This window comes from Cydia fagiglandana, chromosome 6 (genome assembly GCF_963556715.1).
Source record: "Cydia fagiglandana chromosome 6, ilCydFagi1.1, whole genome shotgun sequence".
Taxonomy (NCBI): Eukaryota; Metazoa; Arthropoda; class Insecta; order Lepidoptera; family Tortricidae; genus Cydia; species Cydia fagiglandana.
Genome location: NC_085937.1, coordinates 7,031,254 through 7,047,951, shown reverse-complemented (window position 1 = coordinate 7,047,951; position 16,698 = coordinate 7,031,254). Strand labels below are relative to the sequence as shown.

Sequence of the window (16,698 nt, the reverse complement as noted above, 5' to 3'; positions counted from 1 at the left end):
TCTAAAAAAGTTGCCCTCACATATACAAATTTCTGACTTTTGCAGTTATATCGTCAGCCCTAACGGAACAAGATATTCGTCAAGATTGGCAGTGGTTGCTAGACAATGTTTGCCCCACACTACATTCCTTTGATACTGAGGAGGAGATCACCGAGTTTGTTTGTTGTAAAATTAACTCGATCATTGCTACGGAACAAGAAAACTTTACAGAAGGTTTAATTTTTTTTCTATTTTCTTTATGTCCCTCCAACACCATAGTAAATTTCGTTCTATTTTTCTTACACAAAGAAATCATACAATTATTAAATAATCTAACCCAATAATTATTTGAATAAACAATTTAATTGGGTTTGCTATTTGTATATGTTGCCTGAAGATTGTTAAATTTTTTTTTTATGACTTTGCATTATTATTTAAAAATGACGAAGCTTGTTGCGGATATCATCATTGGTATGTTTTGAACGAGGCACATTGCTTATTTGCATTTGTGGCCACCTGACGAAGCCCGCGTTGTGGATATTTTGTATACAATCTGGATATATTTTTAGGTTTTATTTGATCATTTAGTCTATTTGTAAGATGTCAATGTGCAAATGTATATTTTGGGTGAATAAATGATTTTTAATGTATTATTTTTTTAGATGAGGATACAATAACATACAAAAATGTTGTGTATGAGTTCCACCAAAGGTTTGGAATGCCGAAAGATGAAAAATTGGTGTGTTATTACTCCTGTAGGTGAGTCATTGTCCTTGTTAATTCAAGTGATATGTGAATCATGTCTGTCCTAAATCTGATAGAGGTCTGAGTACTGGTTAAATAAAAATGTGATTTGATAACATAGTGACTCAAGAGTGAGAGTGTATACCGTGTATGTTTGAAAACATAAATGTAAACCTTGTATAAAATAAAAGATTTATAATTTAATGAGGGTTTTTGGTAATTGTTTTGAGCTCCGATGACCAGTATCCTATATGTATATAGCATATAGGAATTAAGTTTATGATAATTTAAATAAAATCTAAGAAATTTTGATGTCCAGTCTTTGTGTTAAACAAAAACAATTCAACTGTCACCATTTATGTATCATTTATTTACTGTAGTTTATTTTGGTAGTAACTTGCTTTTCATGATTCTGAAATACTTCTCATTTGACAGTTACTGGAAAAGCAAAATGCCCAGACAAGGCTGGATGTACCTGTCCGTCCACTACATGTGCTTCTACTCCAACATATTCGGACACAAGACCACAATCAAGATCCGATGGGCCGATGTGACGGAGCTAGCCAAGACCAACAGTTTACTGTTTCCGGACTCCATCAAAGTGGTGACGAGGGATGCGGAGCATTACTTTACCTTGTTTTTGAAGAAAAATGAGACGTATGCGCTTATGCAGCAGTTAGCGAATATTGCAATGAAACAGTGAGTATTTTTGTGATATCCTGTTTAAGAAGAGGTCTTAGGGTCTAGCGTCTTTCGAGCGTCCACATCTAGCGTCTTTCGAGCGCCGGCGTCTACAACTCTATGGCCGCTGCTCGGCGCAACGTCGACGCAACAGATAAAAGATAAGATAAAAAATAGTTTATTCAAGTAGGCATATTACAATGCGCTTATGAACGTCAAATAACTGCGCAGCAACGTCATTTTCCGTAGCGCTGACCAGACGCCGACGCTCGAAAGACGCTAGATGTGGGGGGGGGGCCCTTGATGTAAGTTGTGTCTCATCAAACATCTCTCACATGTAAAGCACCATTGATGTGTGTTTACCAAATTAACAATAGAGCCAATGAAGTATACCATACAATACAACATTTTACCTACTAGGGTGGTTTGATAAGTGCAGTTGGCTTAACCTCGTAAGTTAGGGAAATTATTTTAGTTATATTTTTGAATTGAAATGTGGTTAATTAAAAGTATCACCGCGGTTTTGGTATGTGTCATAGACATTTATCAATAGTTTGCGGAGCATATCAAGTTACTGATAAGTGTAGTTTGTTAATTGTGTTGATTTGATTTATGCAAATATACTCTGAATCCAAAAATACTTGATAGAAGTTTCTCTGAATTATATTAAAACCCGGCCAAGTGCGATACGGACTTGTGCACGAAGGGTTTCGTACCATTATGCTAAAAACGGCAGAACAAATCACGTATGTTGTATGGGAGCTCCGAGCCCCACTTAAATATTTCTATCAAAAATATATAAGTATCGAATCTGCATACCAAATTTCACTAGAATCGGTCGAGGAATGCGACCTGTAGAGGAGAATATCCCGACATACGAAAGAATTTTTGCCCAACCTGAAATGGAGACCGTCGCTAAATTAGCAAACCATAGTATGTTATTTCAAAGCGCTGGTGGCCTAGCGGTAAGAGGGTGCGACTTGCAATCCGGAGGTCGCGGGTTCAAACCCCGGCTCGTACCAATGAGTGTTTCGGAACTTATGTACGAAATATCATTTGATATTTACTAGTCGCTTTTCGATGAAGGAAAACATGGTGAGGAAACCGGACTAATCCCAATAAGGCCTAGTTTCTCCTCTGGGTTGGAAGGTCAGATGGCAGTCGCTTTCGTAAAAACTAGTGCCTACGTCAAATCATGGGATTAGTTGTCAAGCGGACCCCAGGCTCCTATTTGAGCCGTGGCAAAATGCCGGGATAACGCGAGGAAGAAGAAGGAGTATGTTATTTCAACACGGTTCTTAAATTATCAATTAACTTGGCATTGTAAAATGGTTTATCCTTTAACCTTATTTCATCTGTTTCTAGGTTGATCGACGACAAATCGGGCAGTTTCAATATAGACAAGGACCTTCTAACGAAACTCAGCAAAAACGTCCCAAAGAAACCCTCCTTCCTGAAACGAGACCTGGACGCGAGAAAGCAATCTAATCTCTACACGCTAAGGTTCAGATTGCCGCAGACGGAAAAGCTGGACGGCTCCGAAGAGTGTTCCCTGTGGACGCCTTATAATAAAAGACATAACTGGGGGCGGTTGTACTTATCGCAGAATTTCATTTGTTTTGATAGTCGGGTAAGTAAATGTGAAGATTATTTGCTTATGATTACGACGGTTTTATCTTTAGTTTGTGCTCGACTGGTAGTTTTTATACATTTGGTTTTCTATTTTGATGTAATAATCATAGCCTCGTGCCGCCCAATGTACATCAGGATGTACACTCAGTTTTGATGGAATGTCAACCTTAATTAAAAACAAAGTAGGTAGCACTTCATTTGTCTCGTAAAATTTTTGAACAAATGAAATTCAACATAATAAAATAGGTACAACAAGATTCTAACTTCCTTGTCTATAATTTTGTATGGTGGGCGGCACGAGGATAGAGTAAAAGGAGCATTGTCATTCTTATACCTTTAAACGACCAATTCTTGTATATTTATTTATTTATATATTTCGGGGATTTCGGAAAAGGCTCTAACGATTTCGGTGAAATATGCTATAATTATGGGGATTTTCGGAAAAATCAATCTAGCTAGGTCTTATCTCTGGGAAAACGCGCATTTTTTCGTTTTTATATGTTTCCCGAGCAAAGCTCGGTCTCCCAGATATTGCTACGTTACATAGGTACCTAATACTTATATGGTATGGTAGCTACCTTAATCAAATGCATAACGCTCAAGAATATACTGCCAATAGTGCGAATTTGTTAGCCAACTCATTAAATGTTATTAGACCAAACATAGTTTTCTCAGTATTACCAGAAGTATTACAAGAATGGCAATCTGTAAGCGACAATGACATTCTGTAAGCGACATTTCGTGGAATGCCTTTTTTCAATCTAAAATGTATTGAAGTCACACATTTCAGAATTGACTTCTAATTCGCGGTAAACACTGATGCACATAAATTATCATAGTTGTGGGTAGACGCACACCTATATATAGTGTAAGTGTAGTGTTAATTAGGTAGGTACATTTGCATATTCACATGGTTACTCAGAGTGCAAGAGAATAGAGTGCATAGAGAGGGATTGCCAAAGTAAATTATGTAGCCACTGTAAATTTACTGCCATATTTCGACAGAAAATAAAACTGTTAAAATGCCATTTGAATTTGATCCTTTGTTCTTTCACTGATATGTGTTAAGCCCGGGATAAGTGGCGTACTCGAAGAGAGGCCTATGCTCAGCAGTGGGCGACTGAAGGCTAGAATGATGATGATGATGATATGTGTTAACTTATTAAATATTAATATTAACGCCATCTACTTGACTATAGGCCAAAGGTATGGTGTAATCTTTTCGAGCGATAGCGCCATAACCTTCAGCCTACTCTCGAGTAGATGGCGTTAGTGGCAAACAAATAAAAAGATGGCAGACAATGTACTGTAATAATTTACCATGACAGTAACTCTCTATTTCAAATTCTCTTTTCCCAGACTAAACAGAGCGTTACATTATAACAAGTTATGTTATGATAGTAAGACTGCATGTTGACATAGTTTGTCGAATAGGTTATCGCATTGTAGCACGCGATGTAAGTAATTACTTAAGTCACAGCGAGCTATAAATGCAATTATGATAATGTCATAATCATAATCATAATATCGTTTATTGCACCATGGTAAGCAGTTGTTACAAAAAATACAAAGTATAAAAGTTTCTCATGGACCCCAGAAGGGTGTTGCAAGCATTTTCTTAAGCTAAGTATCAACCAAATTATTTGGGAACACAAACAAGCCTTAAAATTAAATGTATACAAATTATTGATATTAAGTTACTTAAGAAAACTATCATTAAGGAATTCTGTGACAGAGTAGTACGCTTTTTCTGTAAGGAACGATTTCAACTTTTTTGCGTATGCCGTTTCTCTTTCTTCTGCCTTTATATAGTTCGGGATGTGATTGTAATATTTGGCTGCTGCATAATGAGGGCTTTTTCGGTATATTTCTAAATTTGGGACGGGTAATTCAAGCTTATATTTTAGTCTTTTATTTGGTAGCTCTCGGAATAAGTGAATGTTTTTTCTTACATATATGCCTAATTCATAATATATATAGATGGTAGAGTGAGTATGCCAAGTTTAATAAAATGAGGTTTACAACTTTCCCAATTTCGGATTCCTATTAATACACGAACACATTTTTTTTGCATCACGAATAAGTCGTGTGCATCTGTACTATTACCCCATGTTAAGATCCCATATCGTAATCATGAATTAGCGAAGGCATAGTAGGCGGTTAGGGCTGTTGCTAAGTTTGTAGTTTTGCGAAGCATAAAAAGACCATACAGAAACTGGGATATTTTGGTTTTAGTACATAGTATATGAGTTTTAAAATTAATATGGTTATCAAGTGTAATACCTAAGAGTTTGAAATGTTCTACTTCTTCAATGTCTGTTTCGTTCCAAAATGTTATTTATTTTAAGTACCTATATACCGACAGGGTGTTTAGCCGCCTGTGAGGTGATTATGTACATTTCTTCTTCTTCGTCGTAACCTCATGACTGAGGGTCGTGACCGCCATAAGTCTTCTTCTTCTCCAAAGCTTCTGCCATATTTACATGACAGTAATTCTGTATAAATATGATTGAAAAGGCTTGGAGCCACGCAAACAGGCAAATTTTATTCATAACATGTATTAGAATTAGATTTAGATCATAACATAGTAATTTAATGCAAAACACTCGCAAATAATGTCAGTATAGGTAATCTTTCTAATAATTTTGGATACGCATATAAAATTTTTATTTTGTCGAAATATGAAATCACAAGTGGGGCCCGTTTCTCAAAAGCTTGTAACTTGTAATACAAGCAGATGTCACTTTTTGATAGCTTTTGTTAGAAAGGGACTTCCACTTGTAATACAAGTTACAAGCTTTTGAGAAACGGGCCCCTGGGCCCTGTTTATCAAAAGGTTGTAACTTGTAATACAAGTGGAAGTCCCTTTTTGACAGCTTTTGTTAGAGAGTGACTTCCACTTGTATTACAAGTTACAAGCTTTTGATGAACAGGGCACTGGTGTCGAAAAATGTATGCATATTACAAATTTTCCGTTTAGTTACGAAATTGCGCCTAGATTGTACATGTCGCCATTTGATATATGGGAGCGACCAAGGTGTTCACAATATCTGAGCACGCGCTCTAACTCCCTGACAATAGAGGCGTGTTCAGATATTTGTGAGCACCTTGGCCGCTCCGATATATCTGATGGCGACTGTACAGAGTAGGGAACTCTATCTATCCAACATATTTGATCGAAATCTGACTTGAAAAAAAATTCGAAAACCAAATAAAAGTCGGCTCAGAACTAAACACACCTTATCTATACTTAATTTCAGGTGCGTAACCTGGTCCGTCTGACTATCCCGCTGCGCACCGTTCACCAAGTGGAGCGAGCGGACTCGGGCGGCACGGGCAGCTCGGACTCGGGCAGTATCCTCATCACCACCGCGCACCACACCAGCTTCCTGTTCGGCAACATCTCCGACCGCGAGTTCCTGGTGCACAAGATCTCGGAGCTGCTGGCGAAACTGCCCAAGTGAGTAACCAGGTCTAACCCTGCACCAAGTGGAGCGAGCGGACTCGGGCGGCACGGGCAGCTCGGACTCGGGCAGTATCCTCATCACCACCGCGCACCACACCAGCTTCCTGTTCGGCAACATCTCCGACCGCGAGTTCCTGGTGCACAAGATCTCGGAGCTGCTGGCGAAGCTGCCCAAGTGAGTGAATTGAAAGTGATTCCAAGCTTATCGATCCCCTTATGCGAACGCCGAATCAATGTATGGGGTTGCTATGACCCAGAATAGCCATCTACTTCAACATATGTGATTACAATATCTTAAGCTGCGGGCGCAGCACGGTTCCATTTTTATCGACTATCACTATGCGCGTCCCTTTCGCACTTACATACTTGTTAGAACGTGACAGGCATGGTGATAAGGGATAAAAACGCGACCGTGCTACGCCGCCTGGAAACAAATTATCGGACGCGGCTGACGGACGCGGCTCACAGCCGCGACTTATAGGTATCTAGATAATGAATATACACTGAACTGTGCAAACTATCGGAAGTAAGCCGTGGACGTAACCTTGTGCTGACCTCGAGCCTTCGGACATCCGACAGAAATCTGGCGCGCTGGATGTTCCTGTCAGCCGAAAACGTCCGCGGACGGTATGCAGTAGTATGCACGGGGTGCGGGACGCGTCACTGCGCCAGAAGGACGCGGACTACGTGAGAGCTTAGACGAGCGTACGGTAAAAATGGAGGAAAGAATTATCGAGTGTGTTCGCAACAACGAATTACTGTATAATCTCAAATTAAAGGATTACAAAAATGCATGTTTCTTCGTCTACAGTTCTTTGTGGACTAAGCGTTGTTGCGCGTCCGCAAGCCACGTCCCGAACACTGTGCACACTTTTATGTCGCGCCCGTCAGCCGCGGCCGATAATTCGTTTCCAGCTTTACACTACTTCAAACATGAACATAATATAATATTCTACTTTTTCACCACTAACAATATTGTGCTCAGTTTGTACTTGGAGATAAACATGGTTATAAGATTTTATTAAATAGGTACAAAAAATACGAGTATTTTTACCTTCCACGGGGTAATTTGGTTCAGCAATATTATCAAAGATACTGATCTTGAATTATAAAAAAAAAATGTTAGCATGAGATGTTTTTATCAATTTCCCTTGATTCTCCTTGCCTTCGTGTATGTAACTATGGGTTCTAATCTATCATCTAATTTTTCAGTTTCATTTCAGCTATTAACTCGAATGCAGCCAGGACGACTATTGGGGTTATTCAAGTTAAGGATACATTAACAAACTTATTTCAAGAACATGTGAGCAAATTCGTTCAAAAAGATATAGCAAAACGTACATACCGTACCATCTCTCAACTTCATGCCGCATAACTTACCTTATTCGATTTCAGTGAAAAAGTTTGAAATGTATCTTTCAACTTGTACGTATCGTTTCCAATCATTTTCAGTATGGGTTTCCGCCTACAATTTTCCCTTGCTACGCGTATGGTCTACTAACAGAGGGTGCCCCCTTTACTTAACTAAATTCTCAATCTGTTGAATGTCAGTGATGTGTACAGGGAGAAGCCACACAAGAAGACCGAGGAGCCCTCGTGGGTGCCGCAGCCGCCGCTGATGTCGCTGTTCTTGACGCAGCAGACTTCGCCCATTAAGCAGATACAGCAGAAAAAGGTGTGTTCAACTCTATATCATACTAACAGCAACGGGTTCATATTGGGTCGCATAATAATTGATTGTCCTAATGTAATGTTACGCATAAAACTCATTTCGCATAATTGTTATTGTGCTGGAAATATTAACATTTCTGAAAAATTATAACACAAACCTAACCTAACCTACCCTATTCTACATAACTTATGCAAAATATTTTCGAAAATACTTTCTGTTTCAGCTGGAGAAAAAATATGCGAAAAGAGATTTATGCGTAACTTTACATTAAGACAATCAATTAATATGCGATGAAATAGGATCCCAACAGCAACATATTTATCTGATCATTCATGGACCGTATGTCTTTGTAATAAGGTATACAAATTGGTAGGTAACTGTGACAATGATTGTACAATATACAAAATTAGAAGCGTAAAATATTGGAGTGAGCAGCGGAATGGTATCTCCAATTCGCCTTAGGCTATGCGCAGACTCCATTTTATACAGCTTTTACGAAGACCGCTAACCGTATTTCTATTAGTAGGTAAATTCCCGAATAATTAACACTATCCCCACTAACCTTTGTCTACATCTAGTAACATTTGATATTAACGAACTGCAAATACAAAAATACTAACCCCCTTATTCATAAGTTTACGGGCCTGTTTTAGTTAAATTATGTTTTATCCCTTTCTTACAAATACATAAGTCAAAATGACAGATAAAGACAACCGTTTCATAGCTAAATCAGGCCAGTAGCGCGTTTATGAATGACGCCATAATTATTTTATACGTCCAGGAAAAACAATGGGAAGACCACATGACCGACGTCGGTCGCGGTATAAGCATGTACCAAACAACGGCTGGTAGCGAGCTGGTCATCAATGGGATACCAGAGTCACTCCGAGGCGAACTATGGAGCGTCTTCTCTGGATCCATATTACAGAAGACACAGAACAAAGGACTTTATGAACGGCTGGTGAATGAGGCGTTATCTTCAAAGAATCAGGCGAATGATGAGATTGAAAGGGATTTGCATCGGTCGCTGCCCGAGCATCCAGCCTTTCAGAATAATGTTGGTGAGTTTTGTTTTCTATATAACTGTCTTACTAAAAGGCGAGCTATCGAATGTATTAACTGGCTACATACTACAGAAGACACAGAACAAAGGACTGTATGAACGGCTCGTGAATGAGGCGTTATCTTCAAAGAATCAGGCGAATGATGAGATTGAAAGGGGTTTTGCATCGGTCGCTGCCCTAGCATCCGGCTTTTCAGAATAATGTTGGTGAGTTTAGTTTTCTATATCAAGGTCTTACTAGTCTTTAAGGCGAGCTATGGATTGTCTTCTCTGGCTCCATATTACAGAAGACACAGAACAAAGGACTGTATGAACGACTGGTGAATGAGGCGTTATCTTCAAAGAATCAGGCGAATGATGAGATTGAAAGGGGTTTTGCATCGGTCGCTGCCCGAGCATCCGGCTTTTCAGAATAATGTTGGTGAGTTTAGTTTTCTATATCAAGGTCTTACTAGTCTTTAAGGCGAGCTATGGATTGTCTTCTCTGGCTCCATATTACAGAAGACACGGAACAAAGGACTATATGAATAGCTCGTGAATGAGGCGTTATCTTCAAAGAATCAGGCGAATGATGAGATTGAAAGGGATTTGCATCGGTCGCTCCCCGAGCATCCGGCTTTTTAGAATAATATTGGTGAGTTTATTTTAAATATTTCGATTCATACTAGAGTCTAAAAGGCGAGCTATGTATTGTCCTTTCTGGCTCCATACTACAGAAGACACAGAACAAAGGACTGTATGAACGGCTCGTGAATGAGGCGTTATCTTCGAAGAATCAGGCGAATGATGAAATTGAAAGGATTTTACATAGCATCCGGCTTTTCGGAATAATCAGTTAGTATGAACTAAGAGTCCAAATGGGAAGCTACGGCTGGTTAATGAGGCATTATTCTCCAAAACCAAGCGATCAAGCGGCAAATAAGATTGAAAGGGGCCAAAGTACTGTGCTACATACAACAGCATCCCAGCGGCCTTTACGAGGTCGTCCGTCCATCTTGTCAAAGGCTGAATATTAAAGCCCTTCCCTCCAAAACCCACTCTAGGACTAAAATACCTTAAAGCGCCTATCTTTGCTGTAATTTTAATGAAACTATAATTACTATATTCTAAATTTGAATGTGATCTCTCCAGGCATTTCGGCACTCCGTCGCGTCCTCTGCGCGTACGCGCTCAAGAACCCGACCATCGGCTACTGCCAAGCCATGAACATCGTGGCTTCAGTACTGCTCATATACTGTCCGGAAGAGCAAGCGTTCTGGCTACTAGCCACTATCTGCGAGACGCTACTGCCGGATTATTACAATACGAGGGTCGTTGGCGCCTTGGTGAGTACGAGTATGAAATGTCTACTGACTTCGCCGTATTTCGTTACTAGCTTTTGCCCGCGACTTCGTCTGCTTGGAATTAGTGACTGCAACTAAAGTAGGTATAGCGCCTGGATAATGCTAATAGCAATCATTCAATTCGGGCATTGCTTACTTCGATTATTAGGCAATTCATTAACTCTTTCAATTCCACACCCCTTTGCACTCTTTGAATTACTTAAAAAAGTCATTGATGTTGAAGGCTTATTACAGAGTCGAGGACTACTTGACAGACAAACATGCATGGTCCAAACCAGAAACTGTAATAACGACAAGTAGCAATTAAAAACATTGTATTATGTGTAGAGTTAAAGGTGACTCAGCTCAGGTAAGAAAGCACATCAAATTGTATGAAAGCATCTCATAACAATCAGTTAGATTCATATAATATGTATTCTCATTTCTTTTATTGATTTTATTTTCTTTTCCTTTTGTAAGATTTGATTTGTTTTCTGAAAGAGCTACGTATTTGTGATTTCATGTACATATATGTTTATTTTTTTATATCAAATTCTATAAAGTTATGTACTCACTGAGTATAATTGCATGAATTCTATAGTAATTTAAATTGTATTTTTCTTAATTACTCGTAATGCATGTTAATTATAAGATGTAATAATGTTTTGAAAAGATGTGTCCCGCCGAGTTTGTTGCCGGTCCCATATTGGGATACCCTCCTCCAATTGAGGGGGATTTAAATCTTCTCGGGGCAGAGGTGTACGGTTGGAGCCGGTAAATTTATTTGACGTTCATAAGCGCATTGTAATATGCCTACTTGAATAAACTATTTTTTATCTTTATCTTATCTTATCTTATCTTCAGGGATGTTTTCCGACATAAAAACTATCCTATGTCCTTCCCCGGGACTCAAACTATCTTTATACCAAATTTCAACTAAATCGGTTCAGCGGCTTACGCGTGAAGAGGTAACAGAGAGACAGACACAGTATAGATTCGTGTTGCATTTCTTACTAGGATTTCTTACGGACGATTCGTAAAAACTATAAACTGAGACTTGGGGTTTCACTACTGAAATGAGAAAGACCAGAATTGACCAGATACCGTATTTCACTACACATTAGTCATAAAAATAAGCAGCATACGGAATCCACCGCATGTCCTGTATTATCTTATCTTATATTATCATCAATGCGTCATCGATTTAATAATGTTCATAAGAACGCCATTAGAGAACAAAACATGCTTTTGTACGGAACAGACCCGTGAAACGCTCCATAACAATTCTTACATTTTTTTAATCAACCGACATCATTGCTCGTGCCAATAAGTAGGGTAACCGGTTTTAGTAATTGGCCACCAAATGAATTCTATTCACCTATAAACAAAGTTCATTTTAGTAAAAGGTAACTGGCCAGCCCTCAATAACTAGCCGCCTTATACTAAAATGAATTCTGTTTATAGGTGAATAGAATTCATTTTTAGTTTAGGGCGGCCAGTTCCTACAACAGGCTATTTAATTTTCATTTCAAGGTCGACCAAGGCGTCCTAGAAGAGCTAACAGAGGCCCACCTACCCGAGCTCCACGCGAAGTTAGACGAGCTCGGCATGATGAACATGATATCCCTGTCCTGGTTCCTCACGCTGTTCATCAGCGTCATGCCCTACGAGTGCGCCGTCAACGTCATGGATTGTTTCTTCTACGACGGAGCTAAAGTCATCTTCCAGGTGAGAGTAGTTCCTAATAAAAATAATCCCACCTACCAGAACTCCACGCGAAGTTAGACGAGCTCGGCATGATGAACATGATATCCCTGTCCTGGTTCCTCACGCTGTTCATCAGCGTCATGCCCTACGAGTGCGCCGTCAACGTCATGGATTGTTTCTTCTACGACGGAGCTAAAGTCATCTTCCAGGTCAGTGAGGGTTCCACCTAAAGTACTATTCAAAAATGTGTCTTATGATTTTTGGTGGGTTACAATGGTAACAACTTGGTGGGAATAATCCTTTTCGGTATATTTGGCATCGGAGAAGAATATTCTTCCAACAGTTTTATAAGATCTCTTGGGAAAGCCCTCAACAACCCAAGAATCTTTGGAAACTGTTGGAAGAAAACCTTCTTGGTCATTACCTCATGTCTGATAGACGTAGGTGTTGTGGATGACTTCCTCGTGATTTTTGTGGACGAGAGTAATGAAATACTATTGAAGATAATATTAGGGGAGGTCGTTTTTAGCAGTACTTCGGCTAAAACTATTGATGATGATCTAATCAAGGTCTTTGCAAACCCTTGATTTTGGGCAGTGAAAGACTGTGGTTACTTTTTGGTGCATCCTTTTTTAGCGAAAGGAGTGGTCAATTTCAGTTCAGTTCTACTTCCAAAGCCACATTGAACGCCCGATTTCCTTATGCTTCCAGGTGACGCTAAAGATTCTGGACATCAACCGGGACAAGTTGCTCAAGTGTACAGAGGACGGGCAGGCCATGCAGGTGCTGAACGACTACCTGAAGGGCATCTACAATGATGAGGCCATGGCATTATCTACCGAGCCGAGGACCGCTGAGAAGGTGAGATAAAATGCGAGTGAACCTTATGTGACCAATTTATATACTGGCATTGCAGATGTCACGAACTGTTTCTCGCAGAAAATCGCCGCTAGTTCGCGCCCTCGACCTCCTGAATGCGCTATTAGCATCAGCTCCTGAGTGTGATCTGTTTGCTGGTAGGTGGAATGTAGTGCGTGATGAATAAATAAATAATAAATAAATAAATATTATAGGACATTCTTACACAGATTGACTAAGTCCCACAGTAAGCTGTGGGTACTCAGACAACGATATATATAATATACAAATACTTAAATACATAGAAAACACCCATAACTCAGGAACAAATATCTGTATCATTATACAAATAAATGCCCTTACTGGGATTCGAACCCAGGACCATCGGCTTCGCAGGCAGGGTCACTACCCACTAGGCCAGACCGGTCGTCGGAATGCTTGACGTTTTGCGAGATGATTGATAACCGGCCTTCGACAGTTTGAAAAGTAGGTACTATAATTGTGAAACATATAGTAGTATGTTTGTATCGCAATGTTTTTGTTATATTGTTTTTATACATATTTAAATTTACTTGTAGTTCCGCAGTGTCTTGGTGTATACTGTCATGCTGTGTAACTTATTTTAATAATAAAATGAAAAAAATATTATGACCCAGCAAGCGTATGATGGATGTAGGTACGTATTTTATCGAGCAATTCCGAAAAGGCTCGTGTATTCGAACCTAAAAGATTACAGTACCAACTGGGTAGAGCTTTGCGCGTTTGTCCTCGTAGAGGATACGTCAAAGCCTGTAGTTTTCCGGTCGTGCGTAAATGTTGTTACAGAAAATACATTTTGACAAGCATTGTCATTAGGAAAACTTTTTTTTTAATCAGGTCTCAATTAATTTCAGAGCGTCAAAATCCAAGAGATCATCTACCAGTCCTACCGCTCATACGGACAGAGCGTGACACCGGAATGTATAGAACATCTCCGCCTAAAGCACAGGCTGCGAGTGGTTCGGCAGTTAGAAGACAGCCTGGAAAGGAACACGCTGCGAGCGCTGCAGATGGACCGGCTGCTGGAGCCACAGGAACTGCAGGTCTTACTCGTATTTGTTCTTACTGTATCCTCGTGCCGCCCAATGTACATTAGGATGTACACGTACACTCAGTTTCGATGGAATGTCAACCTTAATTAAACACATAGTAGGTAGCATTTCATTTGTCTCGTAAAAATTTCGAACAAATCATATTGAACCCAATTGAAAATACAACAAGATTCTAACTTCCTTGGCTATAATTTTGTATGGTGGGCGGCACGAGGGTATTTGTTGCCGGTCCTATATTGGGATACCCTCCTCCAATTGAGGGGGGATTTAAATCTCGAGGCAGAGGGGTAGGGTTGGAGCCGGTGTAGCTTTATTTGACGACCTTTTTTGGCTTTTTTGGCACATTGTAATACCTACTTGAATAATAAACTATTTTTATTAGTGCCTTCTGGGGTTCTTAAAAGTGCCTAGATTTCAGCGATTTCACTTTCCAATTCCAATCCAGCTGGGAAATTATAGACTGGCAAACAAGTTTTGTCAGTAATAGCAGAAAAACAAAATTCTATTCATCCCTCTTTTGAGGTTATAAGTTTATAATATTATAAGGAAGATACAGTGATTCTTTCTGCCTATGCTCCACTGACACACGACTTACCAAACTATGGTAGACAAAGTATAATACAGCTGATATCCAAACTGACATATCCCATTTGGTCCCAGCTTGGGCACAAAGTACAGTATATTGTCTGCAAATGAATACACATGACGCAAACAATGATATATATGTAAACTAAACATTATCCCCCTTATTCATAAACGTTTACTAAAGTTGACAAGCCGATAATAATCGTTTGTCCCTTTCCATCATACCATTACGTCGGAAAGGGACAAACGATTATTATCGGCTTGTCAACTTTAGTAAACGTTTATGAATAAGGGGGATAATGTTTTTCTTACTTACAGGAATTGTTAAGTATAATCCGTGAAGAGCTCCTCTGGGCTAAACGCGTGCCGTGCGAGCGACTAGAAGCCCCATACGAAGCGTATAGACTGGACTACACACAGTTCAAGAACTTGTTCACTGCTCTGTCGCCGTGGGGGAAGGGGGAGTGCGCTGAAGCCATCACTGCTAGGATGTTCAAGGTAAGATGGGTTTTTTATGTGAAGTGTTCTTTATCAAGTTTTCGGGTAAAATGTGGGCTGTGTGAGCGACTAGAAGCCCCATACGAAGCGTATAGACTGGACTACACACAGTTCAAGAACTTGTTCACTGCTCTGTCGCCGTGGGGGAAGGGCAAGTGCGCTGAGGCCATCACTGCTAGGATGTTTAAGGTAAAAATTATTGGTGCGCGCGTCGGCCGCCGGGATTCTCTGGGTTGGTCAACGACACCTTCTCGTAATTCATGAGGTCCTGGTACTTGCTCCGCGCTAAATTTAATTTTCGGACAGTTTTTAAAAGGGACAGTAAAAACGGGATCCTATTATTAAGACTCCACTGTCTGTTTGTGCGTCCATCTGTCTGTCACCAGGGTGTATCTCATGAACCGTGATAGCTGGACAGTTGAAATTTTCACAAGTGATGTATTTCTGTTGTCGCTATACGCTATATACAAATACTAAAAAGTATAGAATCATCGGTGGGCGAGTCCGATTTGCATTTGTCCGGTTTTTTTTTCTCGATTTTGGCCACCGTAGCCTATGGATATTTTCATTGCAAGTTTGAGGAAAGCACTATACAAATTTCGGACGAGAAACAGGGTTGCTCACGGATCGTATCCGACTTAGCTACGCTCTGCCGTCTATATCTACAGTCAGCAGCAGATATACCTGAGCGGGCAAGGTGTCCAAGAAAACATATACACTTCAATCGTCACAAAAATAAGGACATCTAAGTTGTCATTTTAGCGTAGGCTTTCAGTTCGTCACATATATCTTAACTTCTGAGTTTTTCTTTAACACATACACCCTTATTTAATCACAATGACAATAACGGTTAGAACGTCAGTGGTAACTAAGCGCTCAAATTCAAGCTGCTGTCATTAATACCTACACTCACTGCCAATCACGTACGTCAGCAGCCAGGCTGCCACCAGTTGCTAAGCAGTTGTTATTTCAATGGTAACTAAGCATCAACATTTTATCTGGTTAAGTTTAAAAAAATACTGTAGCAGCTACGAATTGACTCCTCCTTTCTTAAAGAAGTATTTTATCGTCAAGTGTCAAACTTAGACAATAAATAAGTACTTAGGTTCTACGAGAATGATCGGTTTTTTATTTTAACTGTCATAGGCGACCGTTCTTCCAAACCGTAGAGTATATTATATTTAATTATAATTGTTATAGTTAATATATTTATTTAGCCCGCTTATTGTACTAAAATAATTATACTATATAGTACTAAAATACGATGTCCGAATCTATCAAAGAAGGAAGGAGAAAATAATAGAATTGAAACTTAACACGTTCACTGTCCCAAACTGACATGTAAACCTTATGGCTTTGTAATAGAGGCTAGCCGTGGCCCCACGTGAGGAGCACGGGCA

At 39.7% G+C, this 16,698-nt stretch overlaps 2 protein-coding genes across 3 annotated transcripts in view; one reads left to right on the top strand and one right to left on the bottom strand.

Annotated features, from left to right (window-relative positions):
• Nucleotides 1–16,698, bottom strand: part of LOC134665084 (alpha-L-fucosidase) — a 161,829-nt gene that overhangs the window by 109,545 nt on the left and 35,586 nt on the right. The window lies entirely within an intron of this gene.
• LOC134665105 (TBC1 domain family member 9) overlaps nt 1–16,698 on the top strand; it is a 45,401-nt gene that overhangs the window by 961 nt on the left and 27,742 nt on the right. Inside the window, exons 3-14 of the mRNA XM_063521928.1 lie at nt 46–213; nt 642–738; nt 1,159–1,422; nt 2,770–3,034; nt 6,297–6,496; nt 8,054–8,177; nt 8,956–9,235; nt 10,369–10,562; nt 12,093–12,287; nt 12,978–13,127; nt 14,018–14,206; nt 15,119–15,298. Coding sequence (XP_063377998.1) covers nt 46–213; nt 642–738; nt 1,159–1,422; nt 2,770–3,034; nt 6,297–6,496; nt 8,054–8,177; nt 8,956–9,235; nt 10,369–10,562; nt 12,093–12,287; nt 12,978–13,127; nt 14,018–14,206; nt 15,119–15,298 — 2,306 coding nt within the window. The remainder of the gene's footprint in view (nt 1–45; nt 214–641; nt 739–1,158; nt 1,423–2,769; nt 3,035–6,296; nt 6,497–8,053; nt 8,178–8,955; nt 9,236–10,368; nt 10,563–12,092; nt 12,288–12,977; nt 13,128–14,017; nt 14,207–15,118; nt 15,299–16,698) is intronic.